Below are 23,332 nucleotides of genomic sequence, written 5' to 3' on the forward strand. Positions count from 1 at the left end.
GATACACAAAAGTTTTTAATTTTGATGAAGTCCAGTTTATCTGTTTTTTTCTTTTGTTGCCTGTGCTGGTAGTGTCATATTTAAGAAACCATTGTCAAATCCAAGGTCATGAGGGTTTGCTCCTCTATCATCTTCTATGACTCTTACAGTTTTAGCTTTTAAATTTAGGTCTTTGAGGGCTGGCCCAGCGGCATAGTGGTTAAGTTTGCGCGCACCACTTTGGTGGCCTGGGGTTCGCAGGTTCGGATCTCAAGTGTGGACTGACACGCCACTTGTCAAGCCATGCTGTGGCAGCGTCCCATATAAAGTAGAGGAAGATGGGCACAGATGTTAGTCCAGGGCCAGTCTTCCTCAGCAAAAAAGAAAGAAAGAAAGAAAGAAAATTGAGGTCTTTGACCCATTAATTTTTGTATATGGTATGAGGTAAGGGTCCAGGTTCATTCTTTTACAGGTGGATGGCTAGTTGTCCCAGCAACAGTGTTTGAAGAGACTGTTCTTTTCCCCCATTAAATTGTCTTGGCACCCTTGTTAAAAATCAATTGACCATATTTCTTTGGGTTGATTTCTGGACTCTCAAGTATATTCCATTGATCTATATGTTTATCCTTATGCCAGTACCACACTGTTTTGATTGTTGTAACTTTGTGATAAGTTTTGAAATTGAGAAGTATGAGTCTTCCAACTTTGTTTTTCTTTTTCAAGGTTGTTTTGGCTATTCAGAGGCCCTTGCAATTCCATATGAATTTTAGGATCAGTTTTTCCATTTCTGCAAAACAGGCCATTGGGATTGTGTGTGTGTGTGTGTGTGTGTGTGTGTATGTACCATTTTGATTCCCTTCTCATTCCCTTTTGTGTATATTTTTTAGGTGTTTTCTTAGTGATTACAGTGGGGATTACAGTTATCTTAAATTTATAACAATTGAGTTTGGATTGATACTGACTTAGCTTCAATAGCATCCAGAAACTCTTCTCCTGTATACAACTCAGTTCCTTTGCTTTATGTTGTCACAAATTACAGCTTTATATGTTGTGTGCCCATTAACATAGGTTTATAATTTTTTGTGTATTTATTTTTTAAATCATGTAGGAAATAAAAAGAGGAACTACACACCAAAAATAGAATAATACTGGCTTTTATATTTACCTGTGTAGTTCCCTTTACCAGAGATCTTTATTTTTTCATATGGCTTCCGGTTACTGTTTAGTGTCCTCTTATTTTAGCCTGAAGGAGTCTGTTTAACATTTGTGGGGCAGGTGTATTGGAAGCAAACTCCCTAAACTTTTGTTTATGTGGGAATGTCTTAATGTCTCCTTCATTTTTGCAATAGTTTTGCCAGGTGTAGAATTCTTGGTTTACGGTCCTTTTCTTTTAGCACCTTGTCTGTCATCCCACTGCCTTCTGGCCTCCGTGGTTTCTGATGAGAAATTGGTGTATGTGATGAGTTGCTCTCTCTTGCTGCTTTCAAGATTCTCTATCTTTGATAGTTTGATTATAATGTATGTTGGTGTGGATCTCTTTGAGAATATCTTACTTTGACTTTGTTGAACTTCTTGGATGTGTAGATCCATGTCTTTTATCAGATTTGGGACCTTTTTTGCCATTATATCTTCAAATATTCTTCCTGTTCCCTTTTCTCTCTTCTCTTCTGGGACTTTCATTATGTGTGTGTTGGTCTACTTGTTGGTATCCCACAAATCCCTTAGACTTTGTTCATTAATTTTTTCATTCTTTTTTCTTTCTGCTCCTCAGACTGGATAATTTCATTTGACCTGACCTGAAGTTCATTGCTTATTCTATGCTCAAATCTGTTGTTAAACCCTTGCTGTGAATTTTTTATTTTGGTATTGTACTTTTCAGCTACAAGATTCTGTTTGGCTTCTTTTTTTTTTTTTTTTTTTCTGAGGAAGATCAGCCCTGTGCTAACATCTTTTTTTCTCCTCTTCTTCTTCTTTTTTTTTGCTGAGGAAGACCGGCCCTGGGCTTACATCCATGCCCATCTTCCTCCACTTTATATGGGACGCTGCCACAGCATGGCTTGCCAAGTGGTGTGTTGGTGCGCGCCCAGAATCTGAACCGGTGAACCACGGGCCGCCACAGTGGAGCGCACGAGCTTAACCACTTGCGCCACCAGGCCAGCCCCCTATTTGGCTTCTTTTAATAATTTTTATCTCTTTATTGATCTTCTCTATTTATTGGGAAATCATGTCCATGATTTCCTTTAGCCCTTTCAGCCTGTTTAAGAGAGTTAATTTCAAGTCTTGTCTAGGAGGGCCAATGTCTGTGTTTTCTCAGGGACACTTTCTTTTAAATTCCTTTTGTATGTGTGAATGGACCATACTTTCTTATTTCTTTGCATGTTTTGTAATTTTTTGTTGAAAACTGGATATTTTGAATAATATGATGTGCAAAAAAGAAGAGAAAGAAAGCAACAAAAAGTGCTCTGGGTCCTTGTAGATGATTGGCTTTGTGTTGGGGCACTCCTCACCCATTTACTGCTCTGCCTTAGCCTTCACTTCCTGCTTGTGCTGAGCATAAAGACCAGCCAAAGGTGAAAGCTTATCTTCTTCTCGAGTCTTTTCTGAGCATGTGTCCTTCCCTGAGAGTGCATGTGGCTCTCTAGGTTCCCTCATATATGCAATAGCTTTTCAAAGCCCCTATTCCCCCCAAAAATCTCACTTTCCAGCACTTCCCTCAAAGCTTTCAGCATGTCTACTCTTTGCCTCAATTGTTATTTTTTGCCCCAGGTGGTAGTGCCTTGTTCATTTGCCTTTCACTGTTTTCAAGGAACATGTAGCCAGTCTGTCCTGATAGAGTTCTGAGTTAGTGAAACAAAGGGAAGCCACTTATGTAGTCCTTCAGGGAAACCCCGGTCAGGTCAAAAGAAACACAGTTTCTTAAAAATAAGACTCCCTCTGGAACTGGTACCCATACTAGAACATGGGTCATCTTTAAGACTGCTGCTGTGCCGCGGGAGGGGGTGGGGCCAGGGTAAATTAAAAGCCACAGAATAATTCTACCCTGTTTCAGTGGCGTTTCTCCTGGTTCACTTCGGTTGCTCTAAACCTTTGACTATCTTCCGTAGTTCTGATAAGGTGGGTACTGACAGTTTTTGACAAGATTTTCAGTGTTTCTAGGGAGAGACAGTCCCCAGATGGCTTTACTCCATAAAACTAAAGACCAAGTACAGGCCAATGGATTAGTGATTAATGGTTATAGTAGAATAGTTGGATCAGAAGAAATAGTTTAAGGTATTGAAGAATCAGGGTAGGATACTCATTGAAAAATCTTGTCAGTTTTAAAACTTGAAATTGTTTGGCATTATTAGTTTGAAAGAGATGTTTTATGTAGTTCTACCTTTATTAGCACAAGCATTAAATTTATGTTAGTGCTTGTACTTTGTAGGTTATATATTTAATATTTATTTTATTTCAGTTAAATACTTATATTTAGTTTTTAATGTTCTTTTTCCTACAGAAGGTTTGAAGTCTCAAGTTGCCCGCCACAGTCTAAACTATATACAGGAAATTGGAAATGGCTGGTTTGGAAAGGTAAAATGTTGTTCACTTTCAATTTTTTCCCTCCCAGCTCTACTGTTTAGAATTTAAAGCTAATTAAGAATTGTATTGCGTGACATTCTACATTCTCTCTAGACGTTATAGTACCAATTGAGTTTCCCCATTGCCCCCTGAAACCACATGGGAATGTGAGCTTCAACATTCCTGATGTGTAAGTTTTTCCAAGAAAGTCTTTTATTTATATGTCAAAGGCTTTTCTGATGGTTGGCATAAGAACAGTAAGAAGGGAAAAGAGACCAGAATTTTAGAAGCTTTTTATCCTCCTCAAGTTAAATTATTTGTTTTTTTCTTCTTCTCCCCCTGTCCCCTTAGTTTTTTCCCCCCTTCTTATGGCACTTAAACCACTTTAGAATTGTAGATAGATAATCTTATTATAATAGGAACTGTTCTCTATTCCTCATAGCCTGTCAAGTGACCTATAGTAATGGTGCTTTGTGGATCTTTTTACCACAGATTGTTCAGAGGAATGATCTTAGTATAACAACTATGTCCATGATATAGCAGTCATTCTCTGTAGAAGATTCCTGAGTGGTGATTGCATCATAAGCAGGGCAGTCAAGATGGGAAGATGTATTTGCTCTGTAATCAACCATCTTATGTTTCTTCTCTTTCTGTTCAGAGTGTCTGTCAGTCCTGTGTCTGTGATGTCATCCAAACTTTATTAGTTACCAAATCTTCTAAGCCATTTAGCAAAACCTGTTATGTATCAGACGTTGTTCTTGGTGCTGGGGGACCGATGTGGAGGAAGAGGGGTAAAGTCCTGGCCTATGGAGTGCTGGGAGTGTAGCAGCAAGCAGAATAGATCCCTGGCCTGACAAAGCTTAGATTTTTAGTGGGGGGCAGTGATCAGACAGTGAACAGTCAGTAGTAGGAGACAGGCTCAGAGAGGTGTAGAGGTGCCAGGTGATGTAAGATATTGTATGCGTTTAGACTTTGACTTTACTCAGAGTGAGGTGAGAAAGTACTCCAGAGTCTGAGATGAGTGATGTAATCTGGCTTACCTTTTAAAAGGCTCACTCGGGCAGTTATGTTGTGGAGGGCCCAGGGGAAAGCAGGGAAGTTGGTTAGGAGGCTGCTGCAGTCCTACGGGGAGAGATGCAGGCAGGCTTGGACCTGGACGGTAGCTTGGGGTGCTGAGAAGTGGTGTGACCCGAGATGGAGTTTCAAATAAGAGCATATAGGACTAGGGATGGATCAGAGATGGAGTCTGAGAAGGAGGGGAGTCAAGGGTGACTGCTTATGGCCTGAGTGATGGGAAGAATGGAGTTACTGTCAACTGAAATGGGAAAGACTAAGGAGAAGCAGGCGTGGAGAAGGGAGTCAGTCAGGAGTTCACTTTTGGATGCATCCAAATGAAGATACCAAGGAGGCGGTTAGAAAGTAAATCTGGAGTTCAAGAGAGAGGGTTCAGGCCAGAGATATAAATTTGGTAGAACTCAGTTTATAGATGGTATTTAAAGGTATGAGACTAGATGAAATGACCGAGAATGTGAGCCTAGAGAAGAGGGAGAGGCACAAGGACTGAGCCCTGAGGCTCTGCAGTGTGGAGAGGTCAGCGGAATCAGGGAGACCCAGTGAAGGAAACAGAAGAATCAGCCAGTGAGTAGGAAGGGATGTGGAAGAGAGGAGTTTTCTGCAAGTCAGTGAAGGAGGAGTTCCAAGAAGGTGAATTATAGTAAATGCTGCTGACAAATTGAGTAAGGTGAAGACTGGGAGGATTAGGATCTGGCAACATGAGGTCCACAGTATCCTCAAAAGAGGCTATTTAGGGGTCACATCCTCATGTGGAGTGGGTTCAAGGGAGAAAGTGGAGACAGCACGTTTAGACAACTCTGTTGAAGAGTTTTACTCTGAAAGGGAGCAGAGAAATGAAGTACAAGCTGTTTGGGACCATCCAAGGTCCGAGGGAGGGTTTTTTGATTTGCTTTGTTTTTTTTTTATAGGATGTGCAGCTATTTTAGCGTGTTTATATGAGGAGTAGGAACTGATAATGCAAGAGATGGAGGGGGGTAATTGTAGGAGGGATCCATAGCACATTTGTAGGACTTGGTCTTAGGAGCAGAGACAGTTTCTCCCTTGAAATGAGAGCTAAAGCAGAGGGAGTGGATACAGGTACAGGTGGATTTGGTGTTAAAATGAGGAAATTCAATTCTGATTGTTTTATTCAGTGAATAAGAGGCCAGTTTGAAAGAGAGTAGCAAAAAAATGTGTTGGAAGTTTGAATAGGAGGAGAAGGTATGAAAGAGTCCTTTGGGAAAGTATATTAACTAGGGCAAAGGGATGATGGGCAGTGCTGAGGGCGCTCACCAATTTAAAATGAGACCAGTTATCATGGTTGTGTGTTTTTGTCTACTTTTGGTGTTTTTTATTGTAGGCAGCTAGTTGAATTTAAGCAACACTGGGGTTTGGCTAAGCTAAAATATCTCAGCAAGAGGGGTAAGGGGATGATAATAGTGAAGGATCATGGGGTCTGAGTTGTCAGGGAGAGGAGTGAAGCCCTGGGCTAGGGGCAGGATTGTGGAAAAGAGGTACCATTAATAGATTTAGAGGGCAAGTCGTGCACTTGTTGGATTAGACTCTTGAAGTAAGTGAGCTGGAAGTCAAAGGACTGGTAGAGAAGAAGTTAAAATTCAAGGGTCTGGACATAATATAATCATTAGCTAGGTCTAAACCCATGGAAATGTTTCCTGAGATGGGGTCATAGAAAAGCTTATTGGAAGTGAGGTCAAAGAACTGAGAGGTCCGGGTGTTGAATGAATTGTCTCTGCAGATATTGAACATCAGGAATGATAACAGTAGTGGCGGAGAGAGAGAGACAACGAGCCAGATTATTGTATTAGTCTATTAATTCTTCTTTCCCTTTTTTGAAATTGATATCTTATGAGTGTTAGGCTAATGCACAAGCTGGTTATATAAAACAAAGAATATGACGTACTTAATTATCAAAATTTCTTGTTCTGTTCATTTTTCTACCTTTATATTCCTAATAAACACATTAAATTTTGTTCAAGTTCTTACTCTCTATTTTCAGGACATTATTAGTCTATTTTATAAAAATATGAAAAACTATCTTAAAAGGAAGCCTTTTGGTTTTGATCATTCTCAAGTTAAATAAAGACTTTTACTTTATCGTTTTCATCTTAAATATTGTATTTTTGAATGCTTTTGCATTGTCCTATATTATGTTTAATATTTCACTGATAGCTTGTTCTTATTTTCATTCTCATTTTGTGTTCTGTTAATTTCAGTGGAATATGTTTTCCTTATGTTTTGACTGAAGTTTTAGTATAAGATAAAGGCCTGGAATAATTGGAATGCCATGGATTTTTAAAGTTATAAAGCAATGATAGTTTGTTTATATGTTGGCTATTGGTCACTTTACTATTTCATATGTGAAGGAGACAAAGTAACAAAACTCAGTTGAAGTGTTTTTGGGAAACATTTGAGTTATGTTTGAACTGAACTTATAAATTACTTTTCTGTAATGTCATTGGTAATTTCCATGAAAGCGTAATACATTTTAAGTAAATAGAAAAAATACGTATAAATATATGAATGTTGTAAATATCTGATGAACGATTTAAAACTGAAGGAGAATATTTTAGTTTTCCAAGCTTTTTGTGAGATAGTATTTAAAATAATAGAAGGCTATCTGTTTTTTGCTTAATTTATTTTCCTGTATCCCATTTCCTGATAAGTGAGACATACTTCTTTATACCATTTTGATGGAAGTGAAATGAAAAACTGTTCTTTGGTTTTAGGTCCTCCTTGGAGAGATTTACACAGGCACTAGTGTAGCGAGAGTAGTAGTGAAGGAGTTAAAAGCAAGTGCAAGCCCAAAGGAACAAGATACTTTTTTGAAAAATGGAGAACCTTACTAGTAAGTAAACCTTAATACATGTTCTGTAAACAGTCTGTGGTCTGTTGAAAATCAGGTGTTTAAAACTTCTTTGGAGTTTCCTCTTGCAAAATATACAATTAAAATAAGATCCAGAGTCTCATAACGTAAGACCCCAAATGTCCAGGTTTCAATCAAAATCACTCATTGTTCCAAGAACCTAGAGAACTCAACTTGAATAAGAAAGGACAACAGCTACCAACGCCAAGATGACAGAGATGTTAGAGTTATCTGACAAGGATTTTAAAGCAGCCATCATAAAAATGCTTCAATGAGCAATTAAATTACAGCGCCCTTGAAACAAATGAAAAAATACATTCTCGGCAAAGAAATAGAAGACATAAAGAAGACCTAAATGGAAATTTTAGAACTGAAAAATGTAATAACAAATAAAAAACCAAGTGGTTGAGCTCAGCAGCAGAATGGAGAGGACAGAGGAAAGAATCGGTGAAGTTGAAGATAGAACAATAGATATTGCCCAATTTGAGCAACAAAGGGAAAATAGACTTAAAATGAATAGAGCCTCAGGGACATGGGGGACTGTAACAAAAGATCTTAACCTTTGTGTCACAGTCATCCTAGAATGAAAGGAGATTAGAAGGTGGGCCTGAAAAAGGATTCAAAGAAATATTAGCCAAAATTTTCCCACATTTGGGAAAGACAGATTCAAGAAGTTGAGAAAATCTCAAACAGGATAAACCCAAGGAAATCCATGCCAAGACACATCATAGTCAAACTCGTGAAAATTAAAGACTTGAATAAAAAATCTTAAAAGCGGGGAGAGAGAAACAACATCTTACCTATAGGGGGGTTATGTTAGAAAAGAGGAAAAGTCTCAGATCAATAATCTAAGCTCATAGCTTAAGAAACTAGAACAAGAAGAGCAAAATGGGCTCAAAGCACGCAGAAGGAAGTAAATATTTAAAGATAGCAGAAATCAGTAAAATTGAAAACAGGAAAACAATAGATAAAATCAATGACACATAACGCTGGCTCTTTGGAAAGATAATAAAGTTGATAATCCTCTAGCAAGACCGACAAAGAATAAAAGAAAGAAAATCCAGGTTACTAATATCAGGAGTGAAACAGGGATATCACTGTAGACCCTGAAGACATCAAAAGGATAGTAAGGGACAAACAACTCAACATATTTGACAACTTAGGTGAAATGAACCAATTCCTCAAAAAGCACAAACATCACAGCTCACCCAATATGAAATAGATTATTTGAGTAACCTATAAGTATTAAAGAAATGGAATTTGCTGCTAAAAAACTCTCAAAAAGAATCCCCAGGCTTAGACAGTTTCACTGGAGAATTCTACAAAATGTTTAAACATGAATTAATACCAATTCTACACAATATTGTCGAGAAAATAGAAGAGGAGGGAACACTTCACAACTCATTTTATGAAGCCAGTATTACCCTGCTACCAAAATCTGACAAAGTTCAAAAAAGGAAACTGTTGACCTATGTATCTGTCATGAATGTTGATGGAAAAATGCTTACCAAAATATTAGCAAATAGAATTCAGCAGTATATGGGGCCGGCCCGTGGCGTAGCAGTTAAGTGCGGGCGCTTCGCTGCTGGCTGCGCGGGTTTGGATCCTGGGCGCACACCTATGCACTGCTTGTCAGGCCATGCTGTGGCAGCGTCCCGTATAAAGTGGAGGAAGATGGGCACAGATGTTAGCCCAGGGCCAGTCTTCCTCAGCAAAAAGAGGAGGATTGGCATGGATGTTAGCTCAGGGCTGATCTTCCTCACAAAAAAAAAAAAAAAAGAATTCAACAATATATGAAAAGTTATGTATCATAACCAATTGGAGATTATACCAGGGATGCTAGTCTGGTTCAGTATTTGAAAATCGATCAGTGTAATCCCCCGTATTAACTGGGTAAAGAAGAAATATCACGTGATCATATGAGTTGATGGAGAAAAACATTTGACAAAGCTCCACAGTAATTCATGATAAAAACTCCTTGAAAACTAGAATTAGAGGGGAACTTCCTCCACTTGATAAAGAATATCTACAAAAACCTACATCTAGCATCATACTTAATGGTGAAAGACTGAATACTTTTACCCCTAAGATCAAGACAAAGCACAGATGTTTGCTCTCATCACTGCTATTCAACATAGTCTTGAAAGTTCTAGCTAGCTGAATAAGGCAAGAAAAGGAAACAAAAGGCATATAGATCAGAAAGGAAGAAATAAGTGTCTCTATTTGTGGATGACATGATGCTTTATGTAGAAAATCCCAAGGAATCTACAAAAAAATCCCCTAGAATGAATAAATGAATTCAGCAAAGTTGCAGGGTACGTGATCAACATACAAAAGTCAATTTTATTTCTATATACTAGCAATGAACTTGTGGAAACCAAAATTTAAAATAACATTTACACTCGCTCAAAAGCAAAAAAGAAATACGTTAAGTACATGTATAGGACTTGTATGCTGAAAACTACAAAACACTGATGAGAGAAATCAAGACTGAAATAAATGAAGAGACATACGATATTCATGAATTGGAAAGCTCATAAAGATGTCAGTTCTTCCCTATCAAATTCCTGTACTTCATATCGGAATCCCAGCAAAGTTTTTAAAACCTTTTTACAAGATTATTCTAAAGTTATATGTAAAGGCAAAGGAACTAGAATCGCCAAAACAGTTATGAAAAATAAGAAGTTGGAGGAATCCCTCTACCCAATTTCAAGACCTCTTATGTAGCTATAGTAATCAAGACTCTGTTATTGGCAGAGAGATAGACACAGAAACCACTGGAACAGCATAGAGAACCTAGAAATAGCCCCATACAAGTATGGCCACCTGATTTTTGACAAAGGTGCAAAAGCAGTTCAATAGAGGAAGAATGGCTTTTTCAAAAAATGGTGCTGGAGCAGTTGGATATTTGTTGGGGAAAAAGATCCTTGACCTAAACCTCTTGTCTTAATATGCAAATTAACTCTATGGATCATAGATTTAAAAGTAAAATATAAATCTATAAAACTTTTAGAATAAAACACAGGAGAAAATCTGGGGGCCTAGGGCTCAGTGAAGAATTTGTAGACCTGACAGCAAAAGCATGATCCATTTTTCAAAATGGATGAATTGGTATCGTCAAAGTTAATAATTTTTACTCTGCTGAAAGACCCTGGCAAGAGGATGAAAAGACAAGCTATGGACTGGGAGAAAATATTAGCAAACCACATATCTGACACAGGACTCATATCTAGAATGTATAAAGAATTCTCAGAACTCAACAGTAAAAAAACAAAAACAATCCAGGAGACATTTCACCAAAGAGGATATATGGATAGCAAATGACCATGTGAGAAGATATTCAGCATCACTAACCACTAGAGTAATTAATTAAGATCTTGATGAGATATCACTTCACAAGTATTAGAAAAGCTAAAATAAAATAGTGACAATACCAAATGCTGGTGAGGATGTGGAGAAACTGGATCTCTCTCATACGTCGCTGGTGGGAATGTAAAATGTTACAGCTACTTTGGCAAATAGTTTGGCAGTTGTTAAAAAACTGAACATACACTCACCATATGTATTAGGGTTCTCCAGAGGAGCGGAACCAATAGAATCTGTAAGGTAGATAGAGAGATTAGATAGATAATTTATTTTAAGGAATTGGTTCAGACAGTTATGGAAACTGGCAAGTTCAGAATCTGCAGGGTAGGCCAGCAGGCTGGAGACCTAGGGAAGAGGCAGTGTTACACTTCAAGTCAAGGCCATCTGCTGGCAGAATTCCTTCTTCACTGGGGGGGGGTTAGTCTTTGTTCTATTAAGATCTTCAGCTGATTGGATGGGGCCTACCCACGTTATGGAGCACAATCTGCTTTGCTAAAAGTCCACTGATTAAATGATTATCTCATTCAAAAACACCCTCACAGAAACATCCAGAATAATGTTTAACCAAATATCTGGGCACTATGGCCCAGCCAAGTTGACACGAAGTTAATCATCACATCCTATAACTCAGCTATTGCACTGGGCATTTATCTCAGAGAAGTGAAAACTTATTTCCACACAAAAACCCTTACAAGATTGTTCTTAGCAGCTTTATTTGTAATAGCCCAAAACTGGAAAAACAGATGTCCCTCAATAGGTGAATGGCTAAACAAACTGGTACATCCGTAACATGGAATACTTCTCAGCAATAAAAAGGAATGAACTCTTGATAAAAGCAACAACTTGGATAATCTCAAAGGCATTTTGTTGAGTGAAAAAAATCAATCTCAAAAGGCCACATACTGTATGATTCCATTTACATAATATTCTCAAAATGAGAACATTATAGAAATGAAAAAACAGATTAGTAGTTGCCAGGGCTTAAGGATGGTGGGAGAGGGGGGCAAGGAGGTGAGTGTGACTATAAAGGGAGAGCATGGGGAAGATCTCCATGGTGATGGAGCAGTTGTTTCTGTTGAGGTGGTGGTTGCACACATCTACACATGTGATAACAGGACATAGAAATTTACACACACAGTATGCTAGTGTCCGGTCCCTGGTTTTGGTATTGCAATGTAATTGTGTCTCATCTAACCAGTGGGGGAGACTGGGTGAAGGGAACATGGGACCTCTTTGTACTATCTTTGCGACTTACCATTAATTCATAATTGCTTCAAAATAAAAAGTTTTTTAAAAAACTATTTTGGCATATTCTTTTTTTTTTCCAACTTCATTTTGGACAAAATATTTTCCAAAAAGAGTTTACATATACAGTCAACCTCCATATCTGAGGGTTCCACATCCTTGGATTCAATCAACCAGGGATCAGAAGGCATACAATGGTTGCATCTGTACTGAACATGTACAGACATTTTTTTCTTGTCATTATTCCCTAAACCATACAGTATAACAACTATTTACATAGCATTAGGTATTATAACTAATCTAGAGATGATTTAAAGTACATGGGAGGATGTGCGTGGGTTATATGCAAAAACTATGCCATTTTATGTAAATGACTTGAGCATTTGTGGATTTTGGTATCAGTGGGGGTCCTGGAAGCAATCCGCTGTGGATACTGAGGGATGACTGTACTGTGGAAGTTTATGGAAACAGTATATAAACTAGATAGCCTGAGGAGTAACTGAGTTATTTAATGTATGGATTGAAGTGCTTATTGAATTTGTAACTATATAGTCTGCGTTCTTTTAAATGCTGCTTCAAAATGATATCTATAAATTTAAGTTACTAAAGTTAAAGATTCTTGTGTTAGGAGTTCTGTTTTAATTTATGAGAATGTTAGCATGATAGGCTTTGCATTATTTAATCATTATATAACTCAGAAGATATCTGTTAAGTATAATCTTAATGTGCTCTTTTCAGTTTATCATATTTAAATCATTATGAATGTTAAAATTTGGATTACTGTTTGAACAGTCTTACTAGCATGCTCCCAGATGAACAATACTATGACTTTTATTTTTACCAGTATTCTTCAGCATCCAAATATTCTTCAGTGTGTTGGACAATGTGTGGAAGCAATTCCCTATCTTCTGGTGTTTGAGTTCTGTGACTTGGTAAGTTTTTAGTAGAAATTCAAGGTCAGGGATTCAAAAGGTTATACTCAAGTGTTTTTGACTGAAATGCTGGATGAGAGACTACTTTCACTTCTGTCCCCCATTTTAAGAACTTTGTGATGTATTAGTTTATTACCTTTGATAATAGTATTAGCTGACACACAAGTGTTGTTTTATACTCCATCCTTATGGTAAGCTATTTGCATGCGTTACCACATTTAGTCACATTTGTCCTCACTTCACATGTGATTAAAATAAGGCTCAAGGAGATTAAGAAAATGTTGTATATTCAAGTATATGGCAGAGCCAGAGCTTGGATCTAGATTTGTCCTTCCTGAGAGCTTGAGGTCTTAACTTCAACTAGGCATTTTGAAACACTTTTCCCCACTGAGGGAGCTCAAGAATCTCCTTACCTAGAGAGTACCCACGACCTTTCACTTTTTGGAAATAGTGAGTGTATGCAACATTTATATTTTTAAATAATTAGATGATTTATTTTCTTAACCTAAAATTAATAGCCTCAGCATGATAGTATTGCTTACTGAGATTTATAGTTGGAAAGATTGTTCTTTGTGCTGGTTTTATGAATAATAATTTTTATGTGAAAATTTTCTGTAAACATCTTTTTTTTTAGCTAGGTTTTGATTGATTTCTTGGCATTGTCTCAGTTTTCAGAACATTAAAACTGCCTTGACTCTGCACAGGAAAGTGGGAGTACACCAAAATAAATCCCCAATTAATTCAGAGAATATTTTCAGCTGGTAAATTTGAAAGAGAGCAGTAAACATTGTGATTTTTTGTTTTAATTCCTAAATGTGATTTGAATGTTACTCTCATTGGCAGAGGTAGTTAATTTCAAAGAAAAATTATTAATAAACTCAATATGTTAGCTTTCATTGGATTATATTGTAGTAACCCACCAAATCTCAGTGGCTAATAAGAGCAAAGTGGTTCTCACTCATCTTCCATGTTGGCTCTGGATCAGCTGCAGCTCTGTTCCAGGCTATGTTCATCTTCACCCTAGGATCAATATTTTTTTGTGTGTCTGTAGATACTGGAGGGAAAAAAATGTATTCTGATGTTCTATACAGTGTATCTATAGGTCTTTTGGGTCAAGTTTATGAGGTTGTTCAAATCTCCTATATCCCTCTGATTGGGAGGGTGGGGGTAGAGGGGGCCGAAGTCAGTTTTCTATCAGTTATTGAGGGACATATTAAAATCTCCTTCTCTGATTATGGATTTTCCCTATAATTGTAGTTGTTTTTTGCTTTATACATTTTGATACCCTGTTGTGTCAGGGACACAAATTTAGAATTGATAGAACTTCCTGTAATTTGAACCTTTTATCATTATGAAGGGGATTTCTTTAAGATTAAAAGCATTATTGAGGATAAAGTCTGTTTTTGCTGATGTTAATATAGTTGCACCAGCTTTCTTTTGGTTAGAATTTGCCTGGCTTATCTCTGTCAGTCCTTTTCTCTGGTTTACATCTCTTGTAAATAGCTTATTGTTAAAATTGTTTTAATCTGTCAGTCGCTTAACGTGGAACATGCAGTCCATTCACGTTTATTGTTATCTATGGGATATTTGGAATTTTATGTACCTACCTGTTTCAGTTTTTCTTTTTTGCTTTTTTCCTAGCCTTCTTTTTGATTCTTGATTTTTTTTTTTTTCTTATTTCAATTTTCCCTATCTGTTAGTTTGGATTTTAGATACTGTTTCTTAATTTTGTGTATGGTTACACTAGAAGTTACAACATGCATACTTAATTTAACAAAGTCTAAAATTAATCGCTATTTTATCCTTCCTCCAAAAAAGCTGAGGCCCCATGGAGCTCTTTCTCCATGTAAGGAAAACTGGAATTAAACCTGCTTCTCTGCCGTCCCACATTTTCTTCCGTCATGGAGGCTGCTTATTTATTGAACACTTCTGTAGAAAAGGCAGCATGCTGCACTCAAGGGATACAGAGAGAAATATGGTCATTGTCCTCCAGGTCTCCTACTTAGAGGGAGCAGACATGATAATTGCCATTTAGCCTGATAAATTATTTAATGGAGGCCTGGGAACTAAGAAGAAGGGGTTCTCAGTGATGTTTCTGATAGTTGTATTACGTGTTATATTTTGTTTTGATTATCTAAGCATTATCAGAGTTATAATATTTATGGTCCTAGGTTATTATAATATGAAAAGAGCTCCTTTTAGTCTAGCTCTGTGTGACCAATATGATAGGTGATTCCTGTGCTGACGCAGAATTTGGGGAAAAAAGACCACAAAGATGCATTTTTATGTGATGAGACAAGTCTACTTCTCAGAGTTCTGTTTTTCTGAGACAGTTAATGGTGCCCTTTTTGGGCCCCTAAGCTCCTGATATTGATTATAAATAACAACCAAAACACTCTTCATGAGTGAACATAACAGATACACAGCAGGAATCAGCATCTACTTGAATATCACATTTCCAGGCTCATCAAGGTGGTTTATAAAACTGTCTCATATATTTCGGCATTTTCCTGTTCTTCACCCTCCTGGTCCATTCCTGAAAATTTTATTAGACAATGTTGTTTTTCCTAGAATGGTAAAAGACTCTGGATGCTCAGCTTAATGTTTCCTTCTGAACGGGTTCAGGTGATGGGGTTAGTTTTAGTGCTATTCTAATTTATTTTTTGATGAAACTGCCTGTTCTTTTTGGGATTAGTAGTTTAAACTATTTTATAAAGAAACACTAAAACATTGCAAAATATATGAATAACTCCTTTTCAGTTACCATAAATGACCCAGTATTGACGAGATTCTAGAGAATTCTTTGTGTCTTTGTCGTTGTTTTTGTGTAAATATAATTTTCATGTAAATATAATAAATACATATGTTTTTTAACTCAACATTCTTCTCGTAAAATTTTTCCCCAGTACTTTTAGATCTCAGATGTAAATGCATATTCTCTAAGTGCTGAGACTAAGTATTCAAAGCATATTAATTTACCTAAATTTGTGGTGGCTTTCATATTTTGGGGTGAAGATTATGCATACAATGCTCCAGAATTAACAAATGTGACTTCTTGAAACACATATTTTATACAACTCTCCTAAGTTATATTGGGGGAATATTCACTCCTGAAGGCTGAACATCTGGAAAGAGCCCTTGTCCCCACCAAAAGCTTTCACTGGCAGTGTAGAGCTAAGAGCTATTTTTAATTTAAGTGCACCACCCAGTGGTACATTGATCAATAATAAAATTTTAAAAATAATAATTGTTCCTCAAAAGATTAAAATAGAATTACCATATGATCCAGTAATTTCACTTCTAGGTACATATATCCCAAATAATTGAAAGTAGGATCTCAAAGAGATATTTGTGTGTTCATGTTCATAGCAGCATTATTCACGATAGCCAAGAGGTAGAAGCAACCCAAGTGCCCATCAACAGATGAATAAATAAACAAAATTGGGCATATCCATACAAGGCAATATTATTCAGGCTTAAAAAGGAAGGAAATTCTGACACATGCTACAATATGGATGCACCTTGAGGTAAAACAAGCCAAGTCACAAAAAGATGAATACTGTATGATTCCACTTAGTATGAGGCATCTAAAGTAGTCAGACTCCTAGAGGCAGAAAGTAGAATGGTGGTTGCTAGGGACTCTGGGGAGGGGGCAATGGGGAGTTATTGTTTAGTGGGTACAGAGTTTCAGTTTGCGATGATGAAAAAAAGAATTCTGTTGGATGGATGGTGGGGATGGCTGTACAACAATGTGAATGTACTTAATGCCACTGCACCGTACACTTAGAAGTGGTTATGGCAATAATTTCACGTTATGCGTTTTTTTGCCACAATTTAAAAGAAAAACATTGATATTAACCTACTATTATTTAAGGTACTGTACCAGGTGTTACCTATACTAGGAGGAGGCTAGTATGCCCTTGGGAAATCTGTTGGTCAGTGCTTGGAATGGTGAGTCTCATATCAAAGTAAAGGCTGTTAACCCAGGGCTCCTTCCACCTTGCCCAGTAGCGAGAGGTTGTATTTGTCTCCTTGGGCTGTTTCATGCTCATCAGTTCTGGGCCCTTGTAGACCTTAGAGGGAACAGGCTCTCCAGCAGCACGGGTTGGGGCCCCAACAGGGTCACCAGCTCTGAAGTCCTGTTCTCTGGGCTCGGCATATGAGAGACGACGTGGCAGGAGCTGTCAGGTAGTGTCATCCCAGTGAACCAGAGGGGCACCCACCTGCAGGGACTGCAGGGACGTCCCCATGACACACCAAGGCCTGACTTCGACACTGAGCCCCGCTCCCAGCCTGAAGGCCCCAGAACCCTCCCAGAAATAGGCCGGCCTGAGCAGGGGGTGTCATACAAGGCAAAACTGCCCACTGGCCAACGTCCAAAGGACAGAGAGAGTGCTAGCCCAGGCGTGGTAATAAGCAGCTGCAGCCACAGTGAAAGGAACCACTATCTTCACATGTTCTTAGTAGGTCAGGAGCTATTGAATGAACATTGGCCTTTTCACTCGTCACCGGGCTGTGATGATTCTCAGCGATAGTATCTTTTAAGTAGAAAGGAAAGAATATTTTTGCATTTAAGTAGTTCCTTGTAAGATGGAATTACCAGTCTGTTTTTGAAAAGCACTTTATCTTGTAATTTTTATGAAAGAAAATGAAAACTCTTCTGAGTGAGTTTGGTAGCTGGACTGCAGGCACCAATTTGTCATGCTGATGGTGCAGTGTTTATGAAAGCAATTTCTGCAGGGTGTTGTATATGACTTGTTGCCATAGGAAGTGCACAGTGCTCTCACATGAATATGGAAGCCATGAGATTGTTTTTTGGTTGAGGATCACTCATTCACCGAAAATGTATCCAGCACCTGTTAAGTCCAAAGAGCTGTGTGCAGTGCCCTAGGGAATACAGAGGTGAGTCACCCCAATCTTGTGCAGCCCCCTAGGGAATACAGAGGTGAGTCACCCAATCCTGTCTCTTCCGCCTATAAAGCTAGGCAGGCCTGCCTTCAGATGCTCGGTCTGCCACTTACCGATGTATCACCTTGGAAAGTTATCTAACCTCTTTAAGCCTCAGTTTAGATATCTGTAAAATGGGGATAATACTGCCTCCCCTGACCATTAATAAGATGAAGAATGTAAATTGCCGAGCACATAGTAAGTGCTCAGGAAATGTGTAGTTATTTTTATTTGTAGTTACTTAAGTTAATTGATCATACTTAATTATTAAGTAAAGGTTTGAGTCGTGCATATGGAAGTATAGCGGTTTTAACTAGGATCATTGGGGAAGGCTTCGCAAAGGAAGTGCTGTTTGATCTGAGTGTGAAACAGTGGGTGGATCGACTTTCTTTAGGCAGAAAAGGATAGCAGGAACAGCATGAGCCAGGCAGGGAAGCTCCACAGTGTGTGCATGAGGGGAGCAACACGTGATCTGACGGGGTGTGGAGACTGGAGGGGGATGGAGTGCGATGTTAGGAGAAGCAGGTTGGCGTCTGCTGGGAAAGATCAGTTGGAAGGGTGAAAAGCAGAGAGACAAACCCCACTTAAGAGGCTAGACTGCAAGCTGAGATGATAAGAATGTAGGTTAAATTTTGCTCCATCTTAATCTTTGTTAAAGAGTCAACATCTGACTCTGTCACCTGACTCGGAATTAAGAGATGATAATTTTCTCTGCAAGGGAGCATTCTTGATGTGGTGTACAGATTTCTTTTATGATATTCAGCCAGTAAAGCAGTGAGTGAATTTCTGAAAGGAGTTAGCAGTGACCAAGTGAGAACGAGAAGGAAGTCTACCTGGTATTTTTCAATGTGCAGCATATTCCTCTGTGGGATTTGCTTTCTTCGGTCTCATGAAGAGTCGCTGATGCTTAGAATCATGGGCTCTTAGAGCTGAAGGAACCTTGGCCGCTGCCCACCAAGGGGAGTGAGGAGGGGAAGGCTCCAGTCTGTCTGTGCCAGGACCTGTGTTGGGCGTTGGATATTTGCTACTCATTTAATGAGTCTTCTCAAAAACCCTGTGAGATGGGGGGCAGTAGCTTCATTTTACAGATTAGCAACTGCGGCTGAGGGAGAATGAAGGGACTCATCGAAGAATCAAACCCAGGTCTGTCTGACTTCAGGACCATGCTTTCAATTCTTCCTTTATTGGTCTGGTTAATTGACTTGACTGGGGTCATATAATACTAATAGCAAAGTAGGGATTTTAACTGATGACTTAATTTTATTCTTGTACTTATACCAGGTGGTTTAATGCTTGTACATATTTTTCCCTCCAGTGGGAAGCCTCCATTTTAGAATTGGCCTTTTGTTCAGAAAATGCCTAGTTAATGGACATGTCTTATTTATGAATGTATTCATTAAGGTAAGCCCATGCACCAGGGACCCTTCTAGGTGCTGGGCATACGAAGATGAATGACATATCCTTGCCCCTAAGGAGCTCATGTAGAAAAGAGAGGACATGGAGTTGCTGTGGAACAGAGGTATGTGTGGACAGTGTCCCTGACTCAGAGCCAACAGAGGGGATGTTTGCGCTGAACAACGACACTGTGTGATCAGGCTTGACAATGAGGGCGTGGGGCGACTGGGTGGGGAGGTTACATTCCCAGTCCTGAGCCCTGCTGGAGGCCTCTCCCTTCCCCATGCCTGGCACCTGCACTCTGTGAAAATAGATGCTGGACTTGGTGACAGGTTGAATGTGGGAGTCTAGAGACAGAGCAAACTCAAGAATGAGGTCTTCAGGTTTGGACTGATCCACTGGGAAAACAGTGATGCCATTTCCCAAGATGGAGCAGATGGAGTTTTGCAGCAGACATGTTAGATTTGAGTTCTTAGGGCATCCAGGGAAGTATGTCAAGTCAGCAGTTGGACAGATGCATCTGGAGTTCAGGAGCTGGAGGGGTCTGAGCCAAAGGAATGTATTTGAGAGATGATTTTTAAAGCCATGGGGTAGATAGAATCATCAGGGAATGAGTGTCCACAATGAGGAAGACCAAGGATGGAGACCCAGGGCGTGCCAGCACTTACAGATCAGTAAGAGGAGGAAAGTCCAGCATGGGGGCCTGAGAAAGGAGTGGCCAGTGAGATCGGAAGAAAGCCAGGAGACTGGCAAAGAAGAAAGGAATGGGTCCATCACTTGGTTATTCTGGTGAGATGTGGACCTGGTGGACAAGAGGGAAATGGGATGGTAGCAGGAGAGGAGTGTGGAGGCAGAGGGAGGCTTGTGTGGTTCTGTGTTGGGTTTGCCTGGGAGGTATTTGAGCATTAGAGCAGAGGGAAGGGATGGGCTCATGAAGAGACTGAGCTTAGAAAGGCACCAGGATGACTAATCCATAATAACAGAAGACGATGTGTAAGGGTATGGATATAGACAGGTGGGAGCTTGAGTGGTGGTGAGAAAAAATGAACACAGTCTGAGAACTTGTGGGTTAAGAAATGGCCTCGGATTGGAGGGGGAGGATGTGACTGGGACCAGGTACCCAGGGGCTTCAGCTCAATGCTGATGTTTTATTTCATCAGCAGGTGCTGAGTATGTGTCTGTTTATGCCATTCTTTCATCCTTTCATTCAAATTTTGTTTAAGAATCATAAATTTTCCCCCCAAATCATCATATTAAACGTGTAAGTGACTAATTTTTCAGTTATAAAGCTATTTACTTGTTTTTACATTGTATTGAAATTAATTCATTGTTCTCAGTGTCCTACAAAAAAATGGATAAAGCCCTCCTGGCAGTTTATGTTGAAATTTAAGAGGACACTTGTGAGTAACCCATGTAAAGGTCTTCGAATGACTCATTCCAAGAAGTCATTCCAAGTTGCTGTTCTGTTAGCTGAGTTCTTAGTATAGTATAGCACTTTGCTGCCATCTAGTGTCATAAATTTTTCTTTTTTGGAAGAGTTTTGGGGAGAATCGGAGAAATTTTTAAAACTTGGATAAGGAAACTTTATTTTAATTTAGAATACATTGCTGTTCTTAGTGTTTTTTTCGTTAAATAATGGACCAAAGTAATAATCCCTGTCTACTCATGAAGCACCATCAAAATGTAAATAAACCAAATATGTAAATACAGCCTGGTTTGGATAGAATGAATCAATTTTTAGTACTTATTTAATAGAAACATTTTTTATTGTAATTAAAGATTTTATGCTGATTTTTCTTTTAAATGGTGGTACCAGGAGAGCTCTGAGGATCTTTCTAGAACATAGAACTAATCCTAGATTCTACACAATCCATCACAAGTCTCATCCATGAGTAGCAGTGATCAGACCCCTTAGTAATCATTGATGTTAACTCCTCACCCCAGGTTAGAGATATGTTTGCCTAGCTTGTGCTAACTTAATCTCCCCCATTTGGGGTGGGGAGAGGCTTTTAGTTTTTGCCAACCTAGAAACATTAGGAGTGTTAACATTCTTAAGCAAAATCTCCTTCTGTTTATTATATTTTATCTTCTAGTGAAATTTGGGGAGTGGAATATTGTGGAGAGAAGATATTTTAAGAACAATGAGTTGTAACGAATATACTTGAGATAACCTTGAAAAACAACTACACCCACTCTGCCATTCCTGCCTCCATGGCCAGAGTCACTTGTGAAGTGTTCGTTTGCCAGCAGCTTCTGTTTGTTTTGAGAATTGGCCAGATACAGCACAGCATAATCCTACTTTTGTGAGGATAATTTTTTCCTTAGATGGATGTTGCAGGAAAGGGGTTAGACAAAGGAATTTAAGTTGCCATTTCATTGGTAGGATAAATAAACTTAAGCTATTTATTTTCATATTTAGTTTCTATTTGGATTATCTTACGAAAATCACATTACCCTGTAGGCCTGGAGCTCTTAGCTAAAATTTTTCTGGGTTAATGTAGTTGTCATTCAAATCTCTCTTTATTCCCAGCACTCCCACACTGGATGGAGTTTAGCCTGGTGGAGGTGGGAAGGGGCATGTGTTTTTAAAAGAAAAAAAAGTGTCTGTTTCTCCTCTGGAGCAGCTTGTAATTGCGGTGGGAACAAAGGAGAAAGCACCATGTTTGGAAAGAAATAAGAGGAGAGGGATGTGAGTGGGCATCCACGTTGATCCTGAGGGGACAAGACTGCCTCCCTGGCAGAGCAGTTCCATGAAGTTTGGGAGAATCCTACAAATCCACGTGCTTGGCTTTACGTTATTTTACATTCATTTTTATAAAACAAATCAATTTGATCTGCATACTCAGTTCACTCACTAAATAGAATTTTCTTGACAAGTTGGTAAACTGGAAAGTAGAAGCGCAGCCCCACCATTAATTAGCTCTGTGGCCTTGGGCAAGTTTCTTAACCTCCCTGAGCCTCCATTCCACATCTGGAAAGTATTTCAAATAATAAGAATTATTGGAGGTAACAAATATAAAAACTCCTAGTACAGTGCCTGGCACCCTGCTCGAAAGCTCAGATGGTAAGGGTTATTAATATCAACATTATCATTCATATAAAGATCATTGAAACTGGGAGTGAAAACAAATTTAGATTCTTGGAGTGGGCCTAGAAGTTACATTAGAATGTACTTAGTATTTAATGTCCGCCAATGTCAGTAAAGGAATATTGTGTTTTAAGGTTTTATTCTGGGAGGGATTTGATAAATTTTCTATCTTCAGTAACAGTTATAAGAAATGTATTATATTCTTTAGTTGGTCAAGGAAGATTTCCTTCCTCAGGAATCTTTTCTTGACTCAGATATAAAGAAAACTGAAAGCTATTGGCTTGCTTTCTAAATTTTAACTGATTATATAAAGCTTTAATTTGGAATTAAATCACATCAATAAATATTTAATCATATGGTTGAATGTAGAAGATTTTATTTCCTCAAAAGTGTATTCCCCAAAACAGACATACTGTAAACCCCCCAAAACATGCAGTCCTAAATTAAAGTCGCGGGAAAAAGACAGGGTAGCATTGAGAAGTCAGGCAGTAGTACCTGGGGAGCTCAGCATGTAAATGCGTGTGCATCGGATGTCTTAATGTGAATTTGTTCATTTTCCTGCCCATGCTGCTATCCTTTGAATAGGCTTATTAACTTTGAATTTTTCTGGAGTGACTGGAATGTTCTTTCTCGCAGTGGTCTCTGGCCAACCAGGGCCCTGGGGAAGCTGGCAGAGACCTGAAGCGGTTGTTACCAGCACTGAACGTACTTGTCCCTCCTTTCCACGCATTTTTCTCTCCCTTGCTCGTGAGTGCTTGGCCGTAGCCTTCATGACAAAATGCTCTCTGACCGCGTGTCTCCTAGGATCTTTAAAGGCGGTGCGGGTGGCACCATTTTTTTTACTCTCCATGTTGTCTCTTAGTTACCTGGAAATTTCTATACTTC

At 38.8% G+C, this 23,332-nt stretch overlaps 1 protein-coding gene across 3 annotated transcripts in view; it reads left to right on the plus strand.

The window, feature by feature from the left end:
• Positions 1-23,332, plus strand: part of LMTK2 (lemur tail kinase 2) — a 99,531-nt gene that overhangs the window by 38,619 nt on the left and 37,580 nt on the right. For 2 of the 3 annotated variants that reach the window (XM_014795619.2, XM_087417544.1), the window contains exons 4-6: positions 3,476-3,549; positions 7,338-7,456; positions 12,930-13,017. In XM_014795619.2, the coding sequence (XP_014651105.2) occupies positions 3,476-3,549; positions 7,338-7,456; positions 12,930-13,017 (281 nt within the window). Of the gene's footprint in view, positions 1-3,475; positions 3,550-7,337; positions 7,457-12,929; positions 13,018-16,736; positions 17,920-23,332 lie in introns of those variants that run through there. The other variant, XM_087417545.1, reaches the window with a different exon arrangement.

This window comes from Ceratotherium simum, chromosome 26 (genome assembly GCF_057802395.1).
Source record: "Ceratotherium simum simum isolate JZ-2026a chromosome 26, ASM5780239v1, whole genome shotgun sequence".
In the NCBI taxonomy this organism is placed as follows: domain Eukaryota; kingdom Metazoa; phylum Chordata; class Mammalia; order Perissodactyla; family Rhinocerotidae; genus Ceratotherium; species Ceratotherium simum.